The 18,880-nt window shown below is 39.1% G+C and overlaps 1 protein-coding gene across 2 annotated transcripts in view; it reads left to right on the plus strand.

The window, feature by feature from the left end:
* KIAA0319 (KIAA0319 ortholog) overlaps window positions 1-18,880 on the plus strand; it is a 48,492-nt gene that overhangs the window by 21,324 nt on the left and 8,288 nt on the right. For both annotated transcript variants that reach the window (XM_015620234.2, XM_015620236.2), the window contains exons 5-18: window positions 1,518-1,616; window positions 2,295-2,392; window positions 2,776-2,863; window positions 3,414-3,506; window positions 4,121-4,253; window positions 6,021-6,249; window positions 8,557-8,680; window positions 10,015-10,147; window positions 11,055-11,203; window positions 13,038-13,189; window positions 14,277-14,415; window positions 15,591-15,750; window positions 17,024-17,166; window positions 18,103-18,225. In XM_015620234.2, the coding sequence (XP_015475720.1) occupies window positions 1,518-1,616; window positions 2,295-2,392; window positions 2,776-2,863; window positions 3,414-3,506; window positions 4,121-4,253; window positions 6,021-6,249; window positions 8,557-8,680; window positions 10,015-10,147; window positions 11,055-11,203; window positions 13,038-13,189; window positions 14,277-14,415; window positions 15,591-15,750; window positions 17,024-17,166; window positions 18,103-18,225 (1,863 nt within the window). The remainder of the gene's footprint in view (window positions 1-1,517; window positions 1,617-2,294; window positions 2,393-2,775; window positions 2,864-3,413; window positions 3,507-4,120; window positions 4,254-6,020; window positions 6,250-8,556; window positions 8,681-10,014; window positions 10,148-11,054; window positions 11,204-13,037; window positions 13,190-14,276; window positions 14,416-15,590; window positions 15,751-17,023; window positions 17,167-18,102; window positions 18,226-18,880) is intronic.

Below are 18,880 nucleotides of genomic sequence, written 5' to 3' on the forward strand. Positions count from 1 at the left end.
TAAATTCTGTGTGTATGTTCGTGTATCTCCTTTCTCCTGCTGAGTTTCCTGCCTCTCTGTGCACTCTGACAAAGGGTTAGAAGGGCCACAAGAAACAGAGAAGCACACATGTGTTTTTTGCACTCCTAACGTACTGAGGGATGTGGAGACCTAAGACCTTTGTTCCTGGTAGAGAAAGTCTGGTTTGGGACATTCTTGACACCCTCTACCAAAATTTCAACCTGGCAGCCAGGATAGCAATAGAAGGTAACAAGAAGACACGAGCTACAAGAGATTCCTCTCCAAGATAATGGATCATCATTACCAACTGTTGACTAGGCAGCTCTTCTTCCTCCTCCTGTGAAAGAGTAGGTTGAAGAAGGTCCAAAAAGGAGTTCGGAAGAAGAAGGTGAAGGGAAGGTTGTGATGAATCTCACTATAGGTACTGCTATATACAAAGATTGCCTAAAGTTTCTGTGTTCTCAGCCAGACTGTCTAGAAAGTCCCAATGACAGTCCCTCCTTCTCTCTTTTTACCATCATCCTCTTCTAGACATTTTATTATCCTCTCATGTGAAGGTCCAAGTGCAAGCCTTCGCTTCACAGGTGTGCAGGGCAACTTCCATGATCAACTGTGAAACCTTGGGTGAATTTAAGTAGCAGTGACAGAAAGTGTGCTGTCAGTGTCTTCACTTCATCCATTTTTAGACCCATCAGCTGCCACAGCTGAGTGGCTTCTTTGGCATCTCTTCTGCATTTGTAAGTTGGACATTCAGACACCAGTGAATGCTGCCTTCAGAGAACTTTTTTTCTGTGGTTCCCCAATATTAAAAGCAAGATATTTAAAAGATTTGTAATACAGGACTAAACAAACTTTCCCTAAGTTGTGTTTTGGTATGTTTCTGCTAGGGGCTGTTTTTGTGTACTTTGGCATTTTTTGAAAGGGAAAAGTTTTCACAGACAAGGACTGGATAGCAAGTGGACTGAATGGGCAGTTCAGATAAGAAATAACTATTTGCCCTGCTATGCAAGTGGATTTTTTTAAAAGGAACACAAGATGGACATTGGAACCTGCCTTACAAGTGCCACACAAACATAGAAGTAGTACTTCTTGGTGAAAGAAGGTGTGATATTAAAGCTCTACTTTTCTAGCTTTTTTTGTCTTCTGAAATTGTCTTTTTTTAATTCCTGCACTTCCAGATACTGAGAAAAATGCATAACTCTTTATGCAGAGTGTTGTTACCTCTGGTATGAAGGAATAATGAGAATGCTTTTCTCTGAAACAGAAATAGGGGAAATGTCACTTCATAGTTGGAAAAGAGAAAAACTTTGTTAAAAAGTGAGGGAATCATAGTCATGATTAAATAGATCATTATTTTATACTGTATTAAGGAATTTTTTTTTAAATTATCATTGCCTGTTCTCAGTAGAGTACTTGTCAAATTTTACTTAATCCCTTGCAAATAATATTAGAAGATACTAGGTTTATATCAGTTTAGTCTGTTATAATGTAGTTTACTCATCCTGTCTTATATGCAGTTAAAGAACTTACTGTGTCTGCTGGAAATAACATACAAGTGATGTTACCCAAAAACGAGGTTGAACTTAATGCCTTTGCTGTCCCACCACCATCTACAGGTGAGTTCAATGCCTTGGTACGCAAGGAGATGCACATATCTACCAACTTGTAAATGCAAACAAGTTCTGAGTTATGTGAATTTGTCTATCCATCACTTGGGATACAACAATTTTTGTCATTTATAATACGGCCTCTTTTGTGGCTCTAACTGCAGAAAGGATTTTGTTCGTTGGATTTTTAAAGAGGATTTTTTTTTTTTTAAGTGGCTTTTGCTTTCAGAACCTGAACTTATTAGCCAGATGGTTCAATAGAAAGTGTAATTTTTGACAAAAGATGATGTGGCCTAGTTTTTAGCATCTTGCTGTAAAGCTCAGGGGAGGCAGTAAAATAGATTTTGAATGCAGCATTTGCCTTAAAACTGCCATCTTTTGAATTGCAGGAGCAAGTAAAAGATATTTCATAAGTAGCTATGTAAAGTATAACTTCACATGAAGTGAGTTTTTGTGAAGAAGTCTATTATTTGTGAAGTCCATTACATCCTTGCTGTTTTACCAAGTTGCAACACACTGGGAGTTTAACATGTGGTCATACTGCTTAATTTTACAGGCTTAAGCAGCAGCAGTCCTAATTTCATACTGTAGCATTTTATCTGATGAGTGGTGACCTTGAGTTCTTTGTTTTCTGGGTTTATCTTGAACACAAAACTGATTGTTCTTATGCTGTGTTATTGCTCTTAGAAACAGCCTATACCTATGAGTGGAGCTTAATCAGTCACCCTGCTGACTATAGTGGGGAAATGGAGCACAGGCACAGCCAGACTTTGAAGCTCTCTCATGTAAGTGAGCTATAAGCTCAGACTCATTATGTTTGTGTGGTTCTTTCACAGAATTGTAACCTGTGGGGAGGGGCACCTAGATTCAAGGAGTTTAAATGGCTTCAAGCCATCCTGAGTCTCTTCACTTGTTTGTGTCACCAAATTTATGCCAGTATCTTAGAGTGCTTTAATAATTTTCTAAGATAGAGTAAAAATTCCTCAGTGTTTGCTTCATATGGCCCATTTCCAGGCAGTGACTAGTGGTCTTTTATGCTTGTGTTTATAAAAGTAGTTTGAGGATTCAAACATCCAGATTAATTCTTTTGTGATATGATTGTCAGGTTTAAGCATACTTCTTTTGTATAACTCAGCATGTAACCCTATTTGTTCTGTGTTTGTCTCAGTTGTCAGTGGGACTTTATGCCTTCAAAGTGACGGTTTCTGGTGAAAATGCCTTTGGTGAAGGTTTTGTAAATGTCACGGTCAAACCAGGTAAATCAGTTGACTGATATAATTAATTTCTTCGACACATGTACAGCATACTTATCAAACAGTCTTTGCTTGTCAAGGACATCTGGCAGTCTAGTCATGCTAACATGTTTCATATCTGGGTGTCTGTAAGGGGTTTTAAGGAAATAGAGCTAGAGTCTTTCTCACTGTGTTTAAGTGCTCTCTTAAGTCTTTCCCTCTCCTCAGGCAAAGCCTGAGGTATCATCATGCTGCCTCTCCTGGTCCTGTTCTCCAGCCAGGGACAGCAATCATGTGCTGATTCAGCTCTATCTGCAGGTTACATTGCACAGCTCTGATCTGAATAACACCACCTAGGAGGACTGCAGTGGAACACTGCTGTGACAGCACACTGCTGCTCATCAGTAACCTCTTCTTTGCCTTGTCCAAAAAGGACAGCAGGTGCTGCAAAGCTGTGTATCCTAGATTTAATCACTGGGGTCTGTTGATCTGTAGACTTTACATTAGTTTTGCCTGCAGTTTCACTAATATTTTTTTTCTTCCCTTGTTTTCTTCCCCTCTGTCTTTCTCACAGCAGTCAGAATTAACCAGCCACCTGTTGCTGTTGCTTCACCCAAAGTGCAAGAAGTTTCCTTACCTACAACTTCTACCTTCATCGATGGCAGTCGTATGTACTGGACCATCCTGTGCTTATATCCTGTATTTTTAATGAACTGTTACAATGTTATTGTTTGTCAATTACTAGTGAAATTTCTTATTCTTCTAAGAAGTTCCCTGAATAATGGTTTATTTTGGGAGTATTTTTTAATTTATAAATTATTTAAATAAATTAAAAAATTATAAAACACAACCTTGCACTTGGAGATTGAGATGAAATGTGTCAGACTGCAGCATCCAGTTAGCATCCACTCTTACAGCTCCTGTCCTGTCCTGCCTGAAGATTCTCTGTGCCAGTAGAGCTGAGGCCATAGTAGAGAGTTCTCAGATAGGGTGTGATGAGGTGTTGTAATTACATTCATAATTATTGAGTACAGACAAGTCAGAATGTCCAGAGTCTGAGACTGATACATATTTTTTTTTTTAATTCATGTGTGTGAAGAATTGTTAAGATAAATCATACCAAAGATAACTTGGTATGACTCTGTGGTTCATTGAGCTTATTCAACTATACTTGTAGAGACAATTCTAGAAAACCAGTTATGGATGAGCATATGAATGAATTAAGTATTCATTCCAGCAATTGCTACAAGAAATTGATGTGTTTTCCTTTAATGAATGTAGAAAGTATAGATGATGTGAAGATAGTGAGTTACCACTGGGAGGAAATTAAAGGTCCCCTGCGAGAGCAGAAGGCATCTGCTGACACACCTGTCTTGCACTTGTCTAACCTTGTTCCTGGAAACTACACCTTCAGGTACCTGCATGATGATTTTTTTGGGGGGCTTATCTGTGATATCAGCTAAATGTTTGGATTTTTCAGTGTCCACGTATATCTCCTCAAATAAAAAACTTATTTTTTCTTCTTCAAACTGTTACTCTTCATATTGCACAGTGGATAAACATATGGAGTGGTTTTATTAAAAAATGCTTTCAGGGATCCTTTATAACACTAAATTACAGAAAATAAGATATTGTAAATTAAATATGTCCCCACTTCCAGAAATAACAACTGTGACGGACTATTTTTTTTTGCAGCTTAGAAGTTGGCTAGTGCCCTGAGTGAAGCTATGAGTCAGGCTGTGAAAGTCATCCTCTGAAGGGTGGTGGCAGACAGAATAATACTGACAGACTGATCCTCACAAGACATTATTATGTAGTGCTTTTACTGAGAGTCATTCTGTTCTATATAAGAGCATTTGCCTTGCTACTGGTTTCCTCCCTTTATGCATTGCTGAAGCTGGGAGTTGCCCAGACAGTGGAAGCAATGTTTGTGGTTCAAGGTGATTTAGTGAAAATCAGTCCTTTTCCTAAATGGTTTAACTTAAAACCCAGTCTGTACAGAGGCAGACTCCCCACTGGCCCAGCTTGGGTTCTTTGGCTGCCAGTGGGCTGCCTATCAGTCAATATATTATGTATCAGTGTAGCATCAGCAGATTGTTGAACACAGCATACATATACATTAGCTGTGGTCCTTCACATAAGTTACATCAAATTTTTACAGCTTCTACTTTAATTCTGTATTTTTTACTGGAATTATTCCATATCAGACAGTAGCAGAAATGAGTGTCAATTTTTTTTTCCACGTGAAAAAGGGCAGTGTGTTGCTTACAAACAATGTTTCTAAGTGTGTTCCAAACCCTAGGGAATTCAGAAGTCAGTTCAGAAGTCACCCTTTGGGGGAGGGTGGTTTACCTGAGCAATAGAGCATTGTCTTGAAGATTACAAGAAATTGTCTGGTCAAAAAAAATCCAGTGTCCTTGATACACTTCCAAGTGTATCCAATTCCATCCAAGTGTATCCATTCCAATGGATGTGCACCCATTGGAAAACATATGTGTTCCCTAACATCTGAGGTAATGAGCACTACTTTTGCTCCTGCTGAGGTTCCCTTCTGTGTGGTCAGCTGTATGCAGTTTTCTTAACAGAGGTGGATTAGAGATTAGTTGGTCACCACACTGCAGTTGGGAAGCTTTAATCCCTTTGAAGTGCCTGCAGTAGTCTCATTTTAAGATGAGGTGTTTTAAAACCCTGTACATTTTTAGTTTTGTAACTTGATATTGATATTAAACTCCATGGAAATTAATAATGGTGTGCCACAAAGAAATAAGAAGAGAGAATCTGCTGCTGTGCTCTATAAGCAGAGCTTCTGAGCATCCAGAGTAGTTTTAGGTGTTTCACTATACATGATAAATGAAATCCCTGTTTATTACTGAATAAATTTTTAAAAGAGTTTGTAGTGAATGGTTAAGTTGACATTGACAGCAGGGAAAGGGTTTAATCTGGGATCCAGAATAACTAGGCTTTTTTTTCGGTTTTTCTTAAAGATTGAAAGTTGTGTCTGTAAAGTTTTCTGAATTTTTTTCCTACCTTAGTTGAGGGATATGTGTGTCTGAAGCAGAAATTCATATAATCAGTGTTTTTTGTTTAGGTGGTGTTTGAAAAAGTGCCAGAAAAAGATTACTATTTCAATTTAGAAGTTGGCAGAACTTCACCTTAAGAGATACTGTTTTTCCTGTTGTAGACTTACCGTGATTGATTCAGATGGAGCAGCCAACTCCACCATTGCATTTCTGACTGTCAACAAGCCAGTGGATTACCCACCTATTGCTAATGCAGGACCGAATCAGGCAGTCACTTTGCCCCAGAACTTCATCACACTGAATGGAAACCAGAGCAGTGATGACCATGAAATTGTCAGCTATGAGTGGTCGCTCAGTCCCAAAAGCAAAGGCAAGGTTGTAGCAATGCAGGTATGTGTATTTCTCCTAGCACAGGATTTAAAATCTCTTTTATCTTTGCCTCTAACATGAGCAGACACATATCTAAGTGACTGCTCAGAAGCACTGAAATATCTAGAGTGATGTTATTCTTTTTTTGTTTTTCTCTCACATGTGTTCAGCTCTTATTTTAGATACTACTTTTAATTCCTTTTCACATTTTTTTTTATTTTTTGGGGCCAAACAAACTTGCCTGTTCCCTGGTGGTTTGGAAAGATTTAAAGTTCACATTGTCTGTCCTGAACCCTAGAGGCTGTTTCACAGGCTCCCATCTTCTGAGGCTCTGGGCAGGCTGAAGACTTTATAGGAGAATGTAGGGAGAGACAGAATTTTCTTGAAATACTTTCTCCTGGAGAGAGTAGAACTCAAATAGAAATTTAATTTTCTGGGAGAAAGATGGCAAGATCTTTTGGCAGTGTTTATGCCACGCTCTGTGGTGGATTTTTATGCTCACTAAAACATGCATTTCCAGCGAGAGCTTACAGAATTTATTCTCTTATTTTCATGACGGTTTGTGTTGTTGTAGTTTTGGATTTTTTTTTTAATCTGAGAAGCTAATAAATATTTTTAGTAGACTTGCATTCAGTAAGTTGGAGATTCTTACAGCTCTGTAGTCGGTTGAGATAATTAATGTAATGAATCCAGCTGAAACTCAGGAGCCAAATTTTATGAGTCTTGATTTCTACCATGTTGGCAAATGCTTTAGCCGTTCAGAACTGAAAAGAGATCACTGTAGATCTATTTGGGAAAGAATAATATTATTAATGCAAGACTGCACTGTAGAGGAAAGTAAAAATGATGAAAGGATTTATAGCATTATGACTTTCTCTGATCATTCACCATGACAAAAACTTTCCAAAAGCACCCAAGCAAACTGAACTTGTAATTTTTGAGAGCTGTTCAGTCTTAAAGCAACCTTTCTGAAGGAAGGGAACAACTGCTCAAAATATCCACTGGATTCACTGGGTATTTAATGTGGAAATACAAGTGCATGTTACAGTTTCTTTTCAACAGACTAGTAATCTTTTTCATGTGCCTGAAGCTGAGGGCCATAGAATCATAGAATGGTTTGGGTTGAAATGAAGATCATCTCGTTTCAAAACCTTGCCATGGGCAGGGATGTCACTCACTAGACCAGACTGTTCAGGACCCCATCCAATTTGGCCTTAAACAATTCCAGTGATGGAGCAGCCACAGCTTCTCTGGGCAACCTGTGCCAGTGCTTCACCACCTTCTGAGTAAATAATTCCTTCTAATATCTAATGTAAGCCTGCCCTCTTTCACTTTGAAACTATTCCCTCTTGTCTTGTCATTATCATTAAAAGTCCCTCTCCCTCATTTTATAAGCCTCCTTTAGGTACTGGAAGACTGCAATGAGGTCTCCCCAGAGCCTTCTTTTCTCCAGGCTGAACAACCCCAACTTTCTCAGCCTTCTTATGGAGTGGTGCTCCAGTCCTCTGACCCATCTCCATAACCCTTCTTTGAAACATTCCAGAGGATTGCTGGTCTTTGGTGTATTATATGATATCCACTGTTAGAGTACAGTGTAACAAGTACTTCTGCTGGCTAGTTAATCGTTTATCAAGTCTCTTTGTTTTTATTGTTATCTTTATTCAAAAAAAGAAAAAAAAAGCAAAAAAAAAAGCCAAACCTATTTGCATTATGATTTGGTATTCCTCAAATGAGAGATGCCACAAATGTTCACTTTGTTAGCAAAAGGACCTATAGCTGGGCCCAGTCATTTTATGAGCTTCTATAGGTATCAGTAAATGCTGCTGAAAGAGTAAACTCCTGACAGAGTTTTCTTGTTTAATATGGGGTTTTTTTTCGATAACCCTATTTGTCTGGTTTCAAGTCAAGATTGGTCTTGTATTTAGCAGTTTTTATAAGTACTAAACGATGTCATGGTGCTTGTTTTGAAAGTATCCCTAAGGAAATGGAATAAGCTGTAGGAATTTCCATCAGTGTTTAATTTCCTGTTTGAGAATGGTAGTGTTCCGTGTATTTCACAATTATTGTTCTGTAGAAATGGTGCAGTGGTTATACCGACAGAAGAACTTAGGATTTATTGCCTATTTCTCCGGGTTGGTAGGAACAGTTGCAATAGTGAGCACATTACCTCTGTGCATCAAATCTTTATCTGCAAAGGTGCACTAACTCCTTGCTCAAACACTGTATTTATGACTTTAAGCCTTTATTTTTCCTTGCATTTTCTCTGTAAGACCTTTCATTACACACAACTGTTTTGTCTCGTGCTCTGTCCTTACCGATGCTGCGAAGGGAGTGCGGACGCCGTACCTGCAGCTCTCTGCAATGCAGGAAGGAGATTACACGTTCCAGCTGACTGTGACAGACTCTGCACGGCAGCGCTCCACAGCCGAGGTCACACTGATTGTGCAGCCTGGTAAGTCAGTGCAGGCACGGCTGGGTCCCTCAGGGCTGGCCCAGCCTGGGGCCTTGGAGCCATTCTCCAACTCCCCCTCTCCTTGCATTGCACCACTGATACGGCAGCCCCCGTGCCTCGTACCCCTGGATCAAGGACTTGTCCACCTCCATTTTCTGTCAAAGCAGGCAGTTAAGTGTGGAATCAAACAAAATCCAGGTGGTGATCCTGAGGGTTCACACAAGCCTGGTTATGTAAGGCAACAGTGGTCTGTTTGAACGTGCTTCTGAAACCCAAATTGCAGCTCTTGAGTTTAATGTCCTACAAAGTCTGTTTTGAAAGCTGTTCAGAGTATCAATCAGTGCTTAGCTCAATTTTCTTATTGTTTTGCAATTCTCCTGCAAGAGTCCTTGTGTGATTTGAATTCACTCAAACAAATTGTGTTGTGTTTCCTAGGAAAAAGTGTCAACCAAGGACTTTTCAAAAACTGCATCTTTCACATGTTTATTTAGGTTTGGGAGCCAAATGATTTGGGCCTTGTGTGGTTTTTGTTTTTGTTTTTTTTTCACAGTATGTTTGCCTTTTATATCCACAGTGGCCTTTTCTGCCCGTGTGCAGGTCTCACATTTCACCATGGGGAAATGTTTTATCTTCCTGTTGCCGCTTAATATACATCGTTTGTAGATGATCCCTTCTGGGGCAATTTCACAGCAGTCATTCACTGCAGAAATCAAGAACATGAATTGGAAGTGTGGTGGTTGGTGGTGCCTTTTAGGCATATTATAGTGTGGAGTTAGAGAGATGCTATTGCTGAAGTCAGGCCCAAGAGCAGCTAAATACCCAGGAAAATGGTAGTGTTGCCAGTTTTACTGTGTCACAAAAGAAGAGGGTGAGGACAGTAACAGGTTATGTTTCTGCACTAAATTCTCAAAGGCTCTGAACTGGCATTAACGTAGTGGCTTTGACCAGCAGACAAAAGGGCTGAGGGCAAAGAATTGTATTTGTGTGGGAGGTTTTGAAAGGGATGGAACCAGGAGAATACCCCACCACTCATGTTTTGTGACATTTCATATAATGCATTGAGCATGCAGCAAGATTTTTGGGAGTGTGTGCCTTTAGATAGGCCAATGAAGAAGGGAAGGACTTGCTGGGATTTGGGATCCCACTTGCTGTGGAATTTGGCTTGCTGCAGAACTGACCTCTCCCACTTGCTGGCTTGGGCATGCCATACTTGTGGTTTGTACCTTTTGAGCCAATATATCAAAATTTTATTAAAATACCCTGTGCAAAATCTGATTGAAAGCCTTGCCAGTTGCTACCTAGAAAATTTCATACACTAAATACTAATTTTGCAGAAAATAACAGTCCTCCAGTAGCAGTGGCTGGCCCTGACAAAGAATTGACCTTCCCAGTAGAAAGTACTACACTGGATGGAAGCAAAAGCCGAGATGACCAAGGCATTGTCTTCTATCACTGGGAAAATATCAGGTATCCAAAGATTTTACTAATCCTCAGTAAAATAGAGAACAAAGTGGAAGTGAATTGATCTATAGCCTCTTATCCAATCATGTTGAATGATGAATCATGAATTATGTCTGAGAATTGCTTTCAGGACAATCCCACTAGGGTAGTAATCGCATAAGAAATAGCAATTTTAAGTTGAACTTGAAAAGCTCAGGCAGTCTCTGCCTATGTTTTGCAATGTTTCATTTTGAAGCCTACTTTCATAAAATTAAGAGAAAATGACAGGAACCTCTGTGTCTTCTGTTAAAAAGCAAGTAGCAGGCTTGGGTTGTATCCATTCTGTAATATACAAAGTTTTTCCATTTATGCTTAGAACTAGGGTTTCTCAGTCACTTGTTTGTTGAACAGTAAAGTGTCAGTCACTTTGCCCTGAACTTCCAGTAATGGGTGACTAAATCACTCTTGAATGTTGATTGAAAATGTTTTACAAAAGCTTATAATTGTATGTTTATATGCAAACCTAACTGATCCTTAATAAAAGGGCAAGGTATTTTAGCTCATGCAGCTGTCGTACTTGGTACAGGAAGAGGTCTGCTGGCAGCCTGTACAGGTTGTGAGTGGCTCTTAGAGCAATATAATTTGTATGAAATAGCTATTTGTTATAGCTCTATTTTCATGCTCTCATGAAATAGAACCATGGTGAGGTTGAACTTCTGGGGGGTATTTTCTACTCTGGGTGCTTTGAATGTCTTGGAAAAAGGCATTAATGAATCCCCTAAACTAAACTAATGTCTCAGACAGTTCTTTAGCCACCAGTGCTTATAGCAGTAGTAGAACTACAACACATAAAATAAAAAGGCCTGGGTCATGCTGCTGAACTCACATTTTGGCTGGCTAGGCGCGATTATTTTTGTGAGATGTTTTGTTTCAGTGGGCCAAGCTCTGTACAGATGGAAAACGATGACAAGGCAATAGCAACTGTGACTGGTCTCCAGGTTGGTACCTATCACTTCAGGCTGACTGTCAAAGACCAGCAGGGCTTGAGCAGTGCATCTGTGCTCTCCATTACTGTGAAGGAAGGTAAGCCTGGCTGCTGCTTCTTAGGGCATGGTGGGCAACTGGCTGGTTTATTCATTTAACTGGACAGAATATTGAAGAAAATCAGAACAGAAAAATGTAACATATTTGTGGTTATATATCAAATGTGTTTAAGAAAACTGCTCTTTTGTAGTAAAGTAGTATTGTGAGTGACTGTTTTAATGTCCAAAACATGGTCCAAAATAATATTTTTGACAATTGTATGTCTACATCATTAAGAATTATTTCTATTTGAATGTTTGAAATTAAGCTTTGGGCAGAAAAGAAGATTTACTGTGGATTTTAAAGTAGCATCCAAGAAGTGAGACCTCAGTGAACCAAGCTCCACTTAAAAATTTAGTATTAAAAAACTTGGGTTGTTTGTTTGGTTTTTTGTTTTTTTCTTATTTTGGTAGTGTGTTGTTGTGGTGAGTTTGTTTTTGTTTGGGTTTGTTGTGTTTTTTTTAATTATATAGAGAAACAGTTGCTGTAATGTGGGGTATTTTAGGTTTTTTGGGATTTTTCCCAACGTGGATGCTGTGGAAGAGGCTTTGGGATAATCATTGTATCATAGAATGGTTTGGGTTTGAAAGGACCTTGAAAATCGTCTTGTTCCAAACCTCCTGCCATAGGCTGGGACATCTTCCACTAGACCAGGTAGCTCAAAGCCCCATCCAATCTGGCCTTAGACACTTGAAGGGATGTGTTGACTTCAGCAAGTCCAGGATGCAGTTGGATTTCTGGACTGCAAGTGCACATTGCTGGGTTGTGCTCAGCTTCTTTTCAGTCTGTTGACTGACACCCCAAGTCCTTCTCTTCAAGGCTTAGTGGCATTATCCTGACTTCTCCCAGTCTAGTCTCTGCCCAGCTTGTACTTGGGATTGCTCTGACCCACATGCATCTTGGAAAAGAAGCTGGACTTTGTTTTACTCATGTGCATCATTGCTTGAACTGTTCTAGAGTTTCAGTTAGTGTTCAGTTAGAAATACATGGCAACAGCTCTGCCCAAATGTCCATGGTCTTGTTTTGCTGTGAAGTGTAGCCGCAGTACTGTCTACAGTTGCAGGTTTGCTAAAATACTAATACTGAAAATACTCAGTTTTCCAATAACCAAGTTTAGTCTGGTTTTACTTGGAAGACAACAACCCTATGCTGTTACAGCCAACTCCCTTGAGATCTACCCAGGACTGAATTATTTATGTCCAGCTATTTGTGTCCAGTGAGGTATATCACTCAGCTCCACAGCTTCCTTGAGCCCTGACTTACTAGTTCTGAAAAAATCAGTGATGTCTGGTTTCTGGAAAGAGAACATGTTCATATTTCTTTGGCTTTTTTTCACCATACACCCAATGCATGCCTTAGTTTCACTGCTAGTAGTAAGCAAAAAGCATTTGGGAATTAGACTTACTCTTAAGTTTCCTGACTGCATTTTGCCTAAGTATAGGCATTTTGAAGATACAAGATCTTGCATAAGCTTCTATTGGGTAATAAGCAATTTTCCACATGAAAAGGACCCAGCATGGTGATCTCACACTGGGCTGTGTTTCTAAGTAGGCAGAAAATCTTTTTGCTTGACTGAGAAGATCTGATTCTTAAGTTATTATAAGACTGTAAATAGAATATCCCACAATGCTTTTTGAAAACGATCTTTCTCCTTGACTGCAATATGCTCAGAGCCAGATTTTGTATACCCACTCATCCCTTCCCTGGAGCTTTGACATGAGGTTCTGTTGTTATTGTCTCTAATCATCAGGTAAAGAATTGTAGTGTGGGTGTATTGGTAATGGCATGTCACATGTTTTGAAAGCAAATCCTTCTCTGCTATTTTTATTGCTAGAAAACAACAGTCCACCCCGGGCACATGCTGGTGGGAAGCATGTTCTAGTGCTTCCAAACAACTCTGTTACCTTGGATGGCTCAGGGTCTGCTGATGACCAGGGGATTGTGTCATATTTGTGGATTCGGGATGGTCAAAGCCCAGCAGCTGGAGTAAGTTCCTTGAAGGTTGTAACGAAATTTGGCTTTTGTTATTTGCAGAGCTGCAGCAGGGAGAGCAGGTACGACCCATAAGATGCTGTCAGGTGTGGTGCCTTGGTTCTGTTTTGTCTCCCCTGCTCTCTGTAATGCTGTGGCTCAAGAGGCTGGTGTTATTTTGTACATATTTGTATGTCTCAGTGCAGCTAGAGAATATAGTAACTGAGGACTGCATCAATGCAGAGTGATTGGTGGTAGTATGAAGTCAATGTGTTTGAGAAAAAAAACAACTGAAATCCAGATATTCCAAAGGAGGAAGGGTCTGAGAGAAAAAGTACCAATAAAGATTAAGGAATCCTGCCTGGTAGCATATGAGGTAAAACTTAAAGTTTAAGGTAAAAATTGTGTTTGGCTTTACATGTATGGGCACCTTCCCTGTCAGACTATGGTGATTAGCCTGGTGCATTAGGGCAGTTCTGCATTCTGCTCTCTGATTTGGGCAGACAGCAGAAATACCTGAGGATAAACTTCAGTTACTTGTCAGCTAATAGAACTGGGTTAATTTTTTTTCCCCTATTTGCAAAAAGTGTTGTGGACAGCTCTGGTCTTAGGAAGATAGTGGTCATTCAGCAAGGACTGGGAGAGCAGAAAAAGCAAAGTCATTAAAAAAGAAATTTCTAGAAGCAGTTCATGTGAGGGTGTAAGAATTGAAGAGGTTTAGATTAAATATAACTGGCAGAGTTAATAGTTGAAAATGCATGAACTCCAGGGAGAGGAAATTAGGCGTTTAGAAAGCAGAACTAAGGATTTTAGAATAAAATTGAGAAATAATAATGTAACTCTCTTGGATTTTCAAGAGGATGAGTTCTTCACATTGTCAGCTGTTCTGTCTTTGGGTTTTTTTAATGAAAATATCCATAGTGTGCAAACATCCTCATTAACTGTCACTTCCAAATTTCATTACTCTGCTATAAGCTGTGGGTAGGTCACATCTGTCCCAAAAGTCAAAGCAAGAACACAGCATCATACCATATAGCTGACTTGATAATGAAACCTGCATCTTTCCCTGAGGGTGTAACTATTCTGGACCTTGTTTTTGCAGGATGTGATCCATGGCTCAGACCACGAGGCAGTACTGCAGCTAACTAACCTTGTGGAAGGAACCTATATTTTCCACTTGAAAGTGACAGATGCTAAGGGAGACTCAGATGTTGATTCAGCAACTGTTGAAGTGCGGCCTGGTATGACAATTAAAAGGTCATCGACATGTTGTGAATACCACATCTTTGTTCTCCTTTTCACTTATTTATCCAGATGTTGATGAGAATCTCTCAAGTTAAAACACAGAGGAAACAGGTCTCTCTCTTTCTGCCTTCTTACTGTTCTGTGACTAGGTCCAAGTGTGTTAAAAGGTGACATCAGGATTCTTAGCTACTACAGTTGCTGTAGTTGGGATCATAAATAAATAAAAAATTATACTTACTACTTAATATTTTCATTAGGCTTTTGTTGCTTCTCATTCATTTTAGGGTTTTTGTTTCTTTTTCTGGTTGTTAATTAGTTTGGCCAATAGAAAGAGATGGGAGCTGACCATCAAATTTAAGTACAAATGCTGCTGTTTGATGGTCAAAAGTGTGGCTTCATTTGTTTTCCTTCTTTCATCCTGAAAGACCAAAAAAATCCTAAAAGAATTTCAGGGGGTTGTAAATGCAGATGAAATAGGTAAATGATGGAAATTGAAGTCACAGGAAAAAGTCTGAAATCTTGGGTCTGTCAACCCCTGATTTTATTTCGGTTCCTCAGTTTACTGTTGAATGAATGTAGTCATAGTAATTGGATTATGAGTCTCATGGGACATCTGTGAAGTTTGTTTTGTTCGCAAGACACTCTAGAAGTTCAAGCACCATATAACAGAAACCTCAGTTTGTAATGGTAGTCAGGGTAAACATACCTGTTATTTCTCAAATTTACCATCCTCATTTAGACTTGTTCAGTCTTGCATGCTACAGTACAAGTCCATCTTTGGCTCCCTTTTCCTGAGTAGTATTCAGTAGTTGATAACTAGCAGGGAACTTGGTAATTGGACTCAGCTAGTGCTTATCTCTGACTTTAAGATGGCAGCATTTAGAGGATCAGAAGTTTCTCTTCTGCACAGAAATGCGTAAATGCTGAAAATACACCCTGAAGTACTTTATTTCTGTTCATAAGGTGGGTTACTATCTTAGGACCCACCACGTTTGTTTCATAGAGAATGTGACAAAATAAGCTGAGTACTTCTCTAACACAAAAGAGTTGGCTTATCAGTGATATGGATCTTGTGCAGAAAACTAGTATTAATGAATACTTTCAAGTTCTGCATATTGGTACTGAAATATTTGCCAGATTCTGAAGGAATAACATGTTCTTCTTCTGTCAGATCCCAAAAGGAGTGGTCTGGTGGAGCTGATCCTGCAGGTTGGAGTGGGACAGCTAAGTGAGCAGCAAAAGGACACTCTGGTGAGACAGTTGGCTGTACTGCTGAATGTTTTGGATTCAGATATCAAAGTTCAGAAGATACAAGCCTACTCAGATATAAGGTACAAATATGTCTTTCTGTGCCAGAAAGACGTGTGATTTCTTTGCTTGTCTCACAGCTCATAATTGGTTGCAAAATAATATTTCCTAAGATGTCAAAAAATGCTATACTTCTCAACAGAATTCACCTTTAAAAGGTGAATTTCTTCCATGGTAGAAAATTGATGAAGTAAACTCTATGGAGGCTCAGAACTGAAGTTTGTTTTTTTAAAAAAAAAGAAGAAATCCCATTATTTCTGTACAGATTTTTTTCTTTTTCCTTTAAAGGAAGTGCATGCATATATATTTCAGTGTCTTTGTTCAGTGCTGTTATTTTTTTCCAAATGCTGGATGGAGCAAGATAAACAGACTTTCTCACAGTGAAGCAAGTATTGTATTTCAAATTAAGGTCCCAGCTCTATTTAATCAAACCTATTTTATTTCCCCTTTTTTTTTCTACTTCTTCTCCATGGTTTTGATATTCTTAATATTTCATAAACATTTTCCCAGGTAACTTGTGATGAAAATCCATTTTTTGCACAGAAAGCTCCACAGTGGATTCTCTCAAATACAGTATTTTACTGTAAAGGAGAAATACTCCCTCTGCTTGATGTAGAGTCCTAGAGATGGCTGTATGTACCCAGAGAAATTTCTCACCATGATTGGTAGAACCTGTTTACATGAGTTAGCTTTAAATTATTTCTTGTCAACTACTTGGTAATTTAAAACCTATTTTGGTGTTTAGCTCTCTGGGTACCTCTTAAAATTTAAAAATATAGTGTGGAAAGTCTACTATTTATAGTTATGATATTTTTAATCACAGCTTTTCAAATTAAAATGTTCCCTGAAGTGTCTGATACAGGGTGAGATCAACACCACCCAACTTCAAACTTGTGAATGACAGGGCAGGAGAGCTTCCACATGAAGTTTTCTGGATCTCTTGCTTCTAAGCTTTTTCTCCTATTAAATTCAGTTTCCTAAAGTTCGTGAAACTGCTTCAGAGTATTTTGGGACAGGCTCTATATGAGAGTGGAGGAAGTAAATGTATACATACTTCTTAAAGCAAAAGTCATGTTATCCTCTTCTGTCTTCTGTGAAACCGAGAATCCCTAGAACTGCTGATGCTCCCAGTTCAGAATGAAGATCAGTTGACTGCTCCACAGAGTTCACTAATCTTTATCAGTGGTGACACTGGCTTTCTAGAAGCAAAAAAGACTAAACTTTATACATTATTGCTGAATGCCTGGCAAAAATTATCTGTGACAATGGTCCTGACCTTAGCTGTTCTTTCTGCAGCACCGCAGTTGTGTTCTATGTACAGAACGGGCATCCTTCCACAGTGATCAAGGCATCAGATGTCTCACGGACTCTCCATGTGCAGCTTTTGAAACAGAAGGCTGACTTCTTGCTTTTTAAAGTCCTGCGAGTTGACACGGCTGGTATGTTTTGGATTGTGCTTGCTCATCTCAGAACTTTGCAGACAGCACCTGAAAACACTGCATGAAGTCTTTCTGTCTGCCATCTGGTGTCTGGGCTTGGTGGGTGTAGCTTTACAAAAGATGATGTTGGAGACAATACTTAAAATGCTTCACGATTTGTGATAGGTAGAATGCTGCCAGTCACTCTTAAAAGGCATCATCTCTGTCAGCAGGCAAAAGCACATCTTAATCTGGTCTGCATTGGGAGCCTGTGGAATGAGGATAAAGATACTTTACATACTATCTTTTCTTAGCAGATGTGTAAAACTTACTATAGCCATAAAGTAGATATGTTTCATATCTCTGCTTCCTTTTAGAGTTCAGTAAATAGGCTTGTAATTTAACTTGTTCTTGACTGCCTGTATCAGGCAAAATGGGTGACTGCTGTGTTACCCATTAGTCTTCTAATCTTTGCAATGTGTACAGGCCACTGGGGTTTCCTATAATGAATTTTTTCTTTTGCTCAAAAAGATGCTTGAACTTCTAAGCTTATTTTAAGCTTCACTAGCAGCGCCTACCCTTTATAAGCCTTAGGTACTTCAGACAGGACTTCTCCAAAATTTAAAATCAGGACACAGTAATTCAAGTACAAACAAAATAAGCAAGCCCTAGTGATAAAATAGTCACTGATTGTGTAGTAAATTCTGTCTTTATATACTGGTTGAAAAGGTTGTTGTTCTTTTATAAATATAATCTGATTACATTGTTTCTCCTCTTAGCCAGCAGTCTGCTAGACCATAGATCTATTTGACACATTACCACAATCGAAAGGGAGTTTCAAAACATATCATGGTGTTATGAGCCAGATGCTTTGCCACCAGTCTAGTCTAAAATTAAGAGGATGTATGACACGTTGTCCATTTACACAACTGACCCAGTGTTTGGTTCTGTTCTTAGCCTGTCTTTTGAAATGCTCTGGACATGGGCACTGTGACCCCATAACAAAGCGCTGCATTTGCTACCAGCTGTGGATGGAAAACTTGATTCATCGTTACCTAAATGATGGAGAGAGTAATTGTGGTGAGTTTGGGTGCTGTGTCTTTCAAGAGTAACTTGCTGTCATTGAGACTGTTGATTATTTGTTCTCAGAATGGGGAAGACTTGAGAGGTAGATGCTGAGGGAAGACCAAAACAGTCTCTGTTTTCCAGCCCAACAATAGCTTTCTATAGAAAGATATTCGAATAATTTCTTGAAATGATATCTTGACAGTAGTAGCCGAAATTTTAAAGAAAATCAGTATTTGATGAAAAAAATGTGAGAACATGGTCATGGGAGGGAGATTTTGCAGCAATTTGGGGCCAGTTGGAGGTGTTGTACAATAACATGGGCTTTGCAAAGCTTTTGAGTAGGACTACTGCAAAGCTGGAAAAGAGACATCAGTTTCAATTTCTCTGAGTGGGTGGTTGATGCTTCAGTGCCAGAAGTATGATCTGATCTAAGCAAAGAAAACATCAGTGACCAATACTGACCTTTAGAACCTGATAACACTGATAACTGTGAGCATACATGTACTGGAGTTCAAATTATTGCACATCTCTCTGTATCCTTTCCTGTTTTCCTGGATTTATACATGTGAATGTGCAGGTAGAAGGTTCTACCTCTGATCAGCTCCTCTTTTGAAGCACTACTAAAGTGCCAGATCCAGAGTACCTCTGTTTTAGTTAGGGAATTATA

The sequence above is a fragment of the Parus major genome, chromosome 2 (genome assembly GCF_001522545.3).
Source record: "Parus major isolate Abel chromosome 2, Parus_major1.1, whole genome shotgun sequence".
In the NCBI taxonomy this organism is placed as follows: Eukaryota; Metazoa; Chordata; class Aves; order Passeriformes; family Paridae; genus Parus; species Parus major.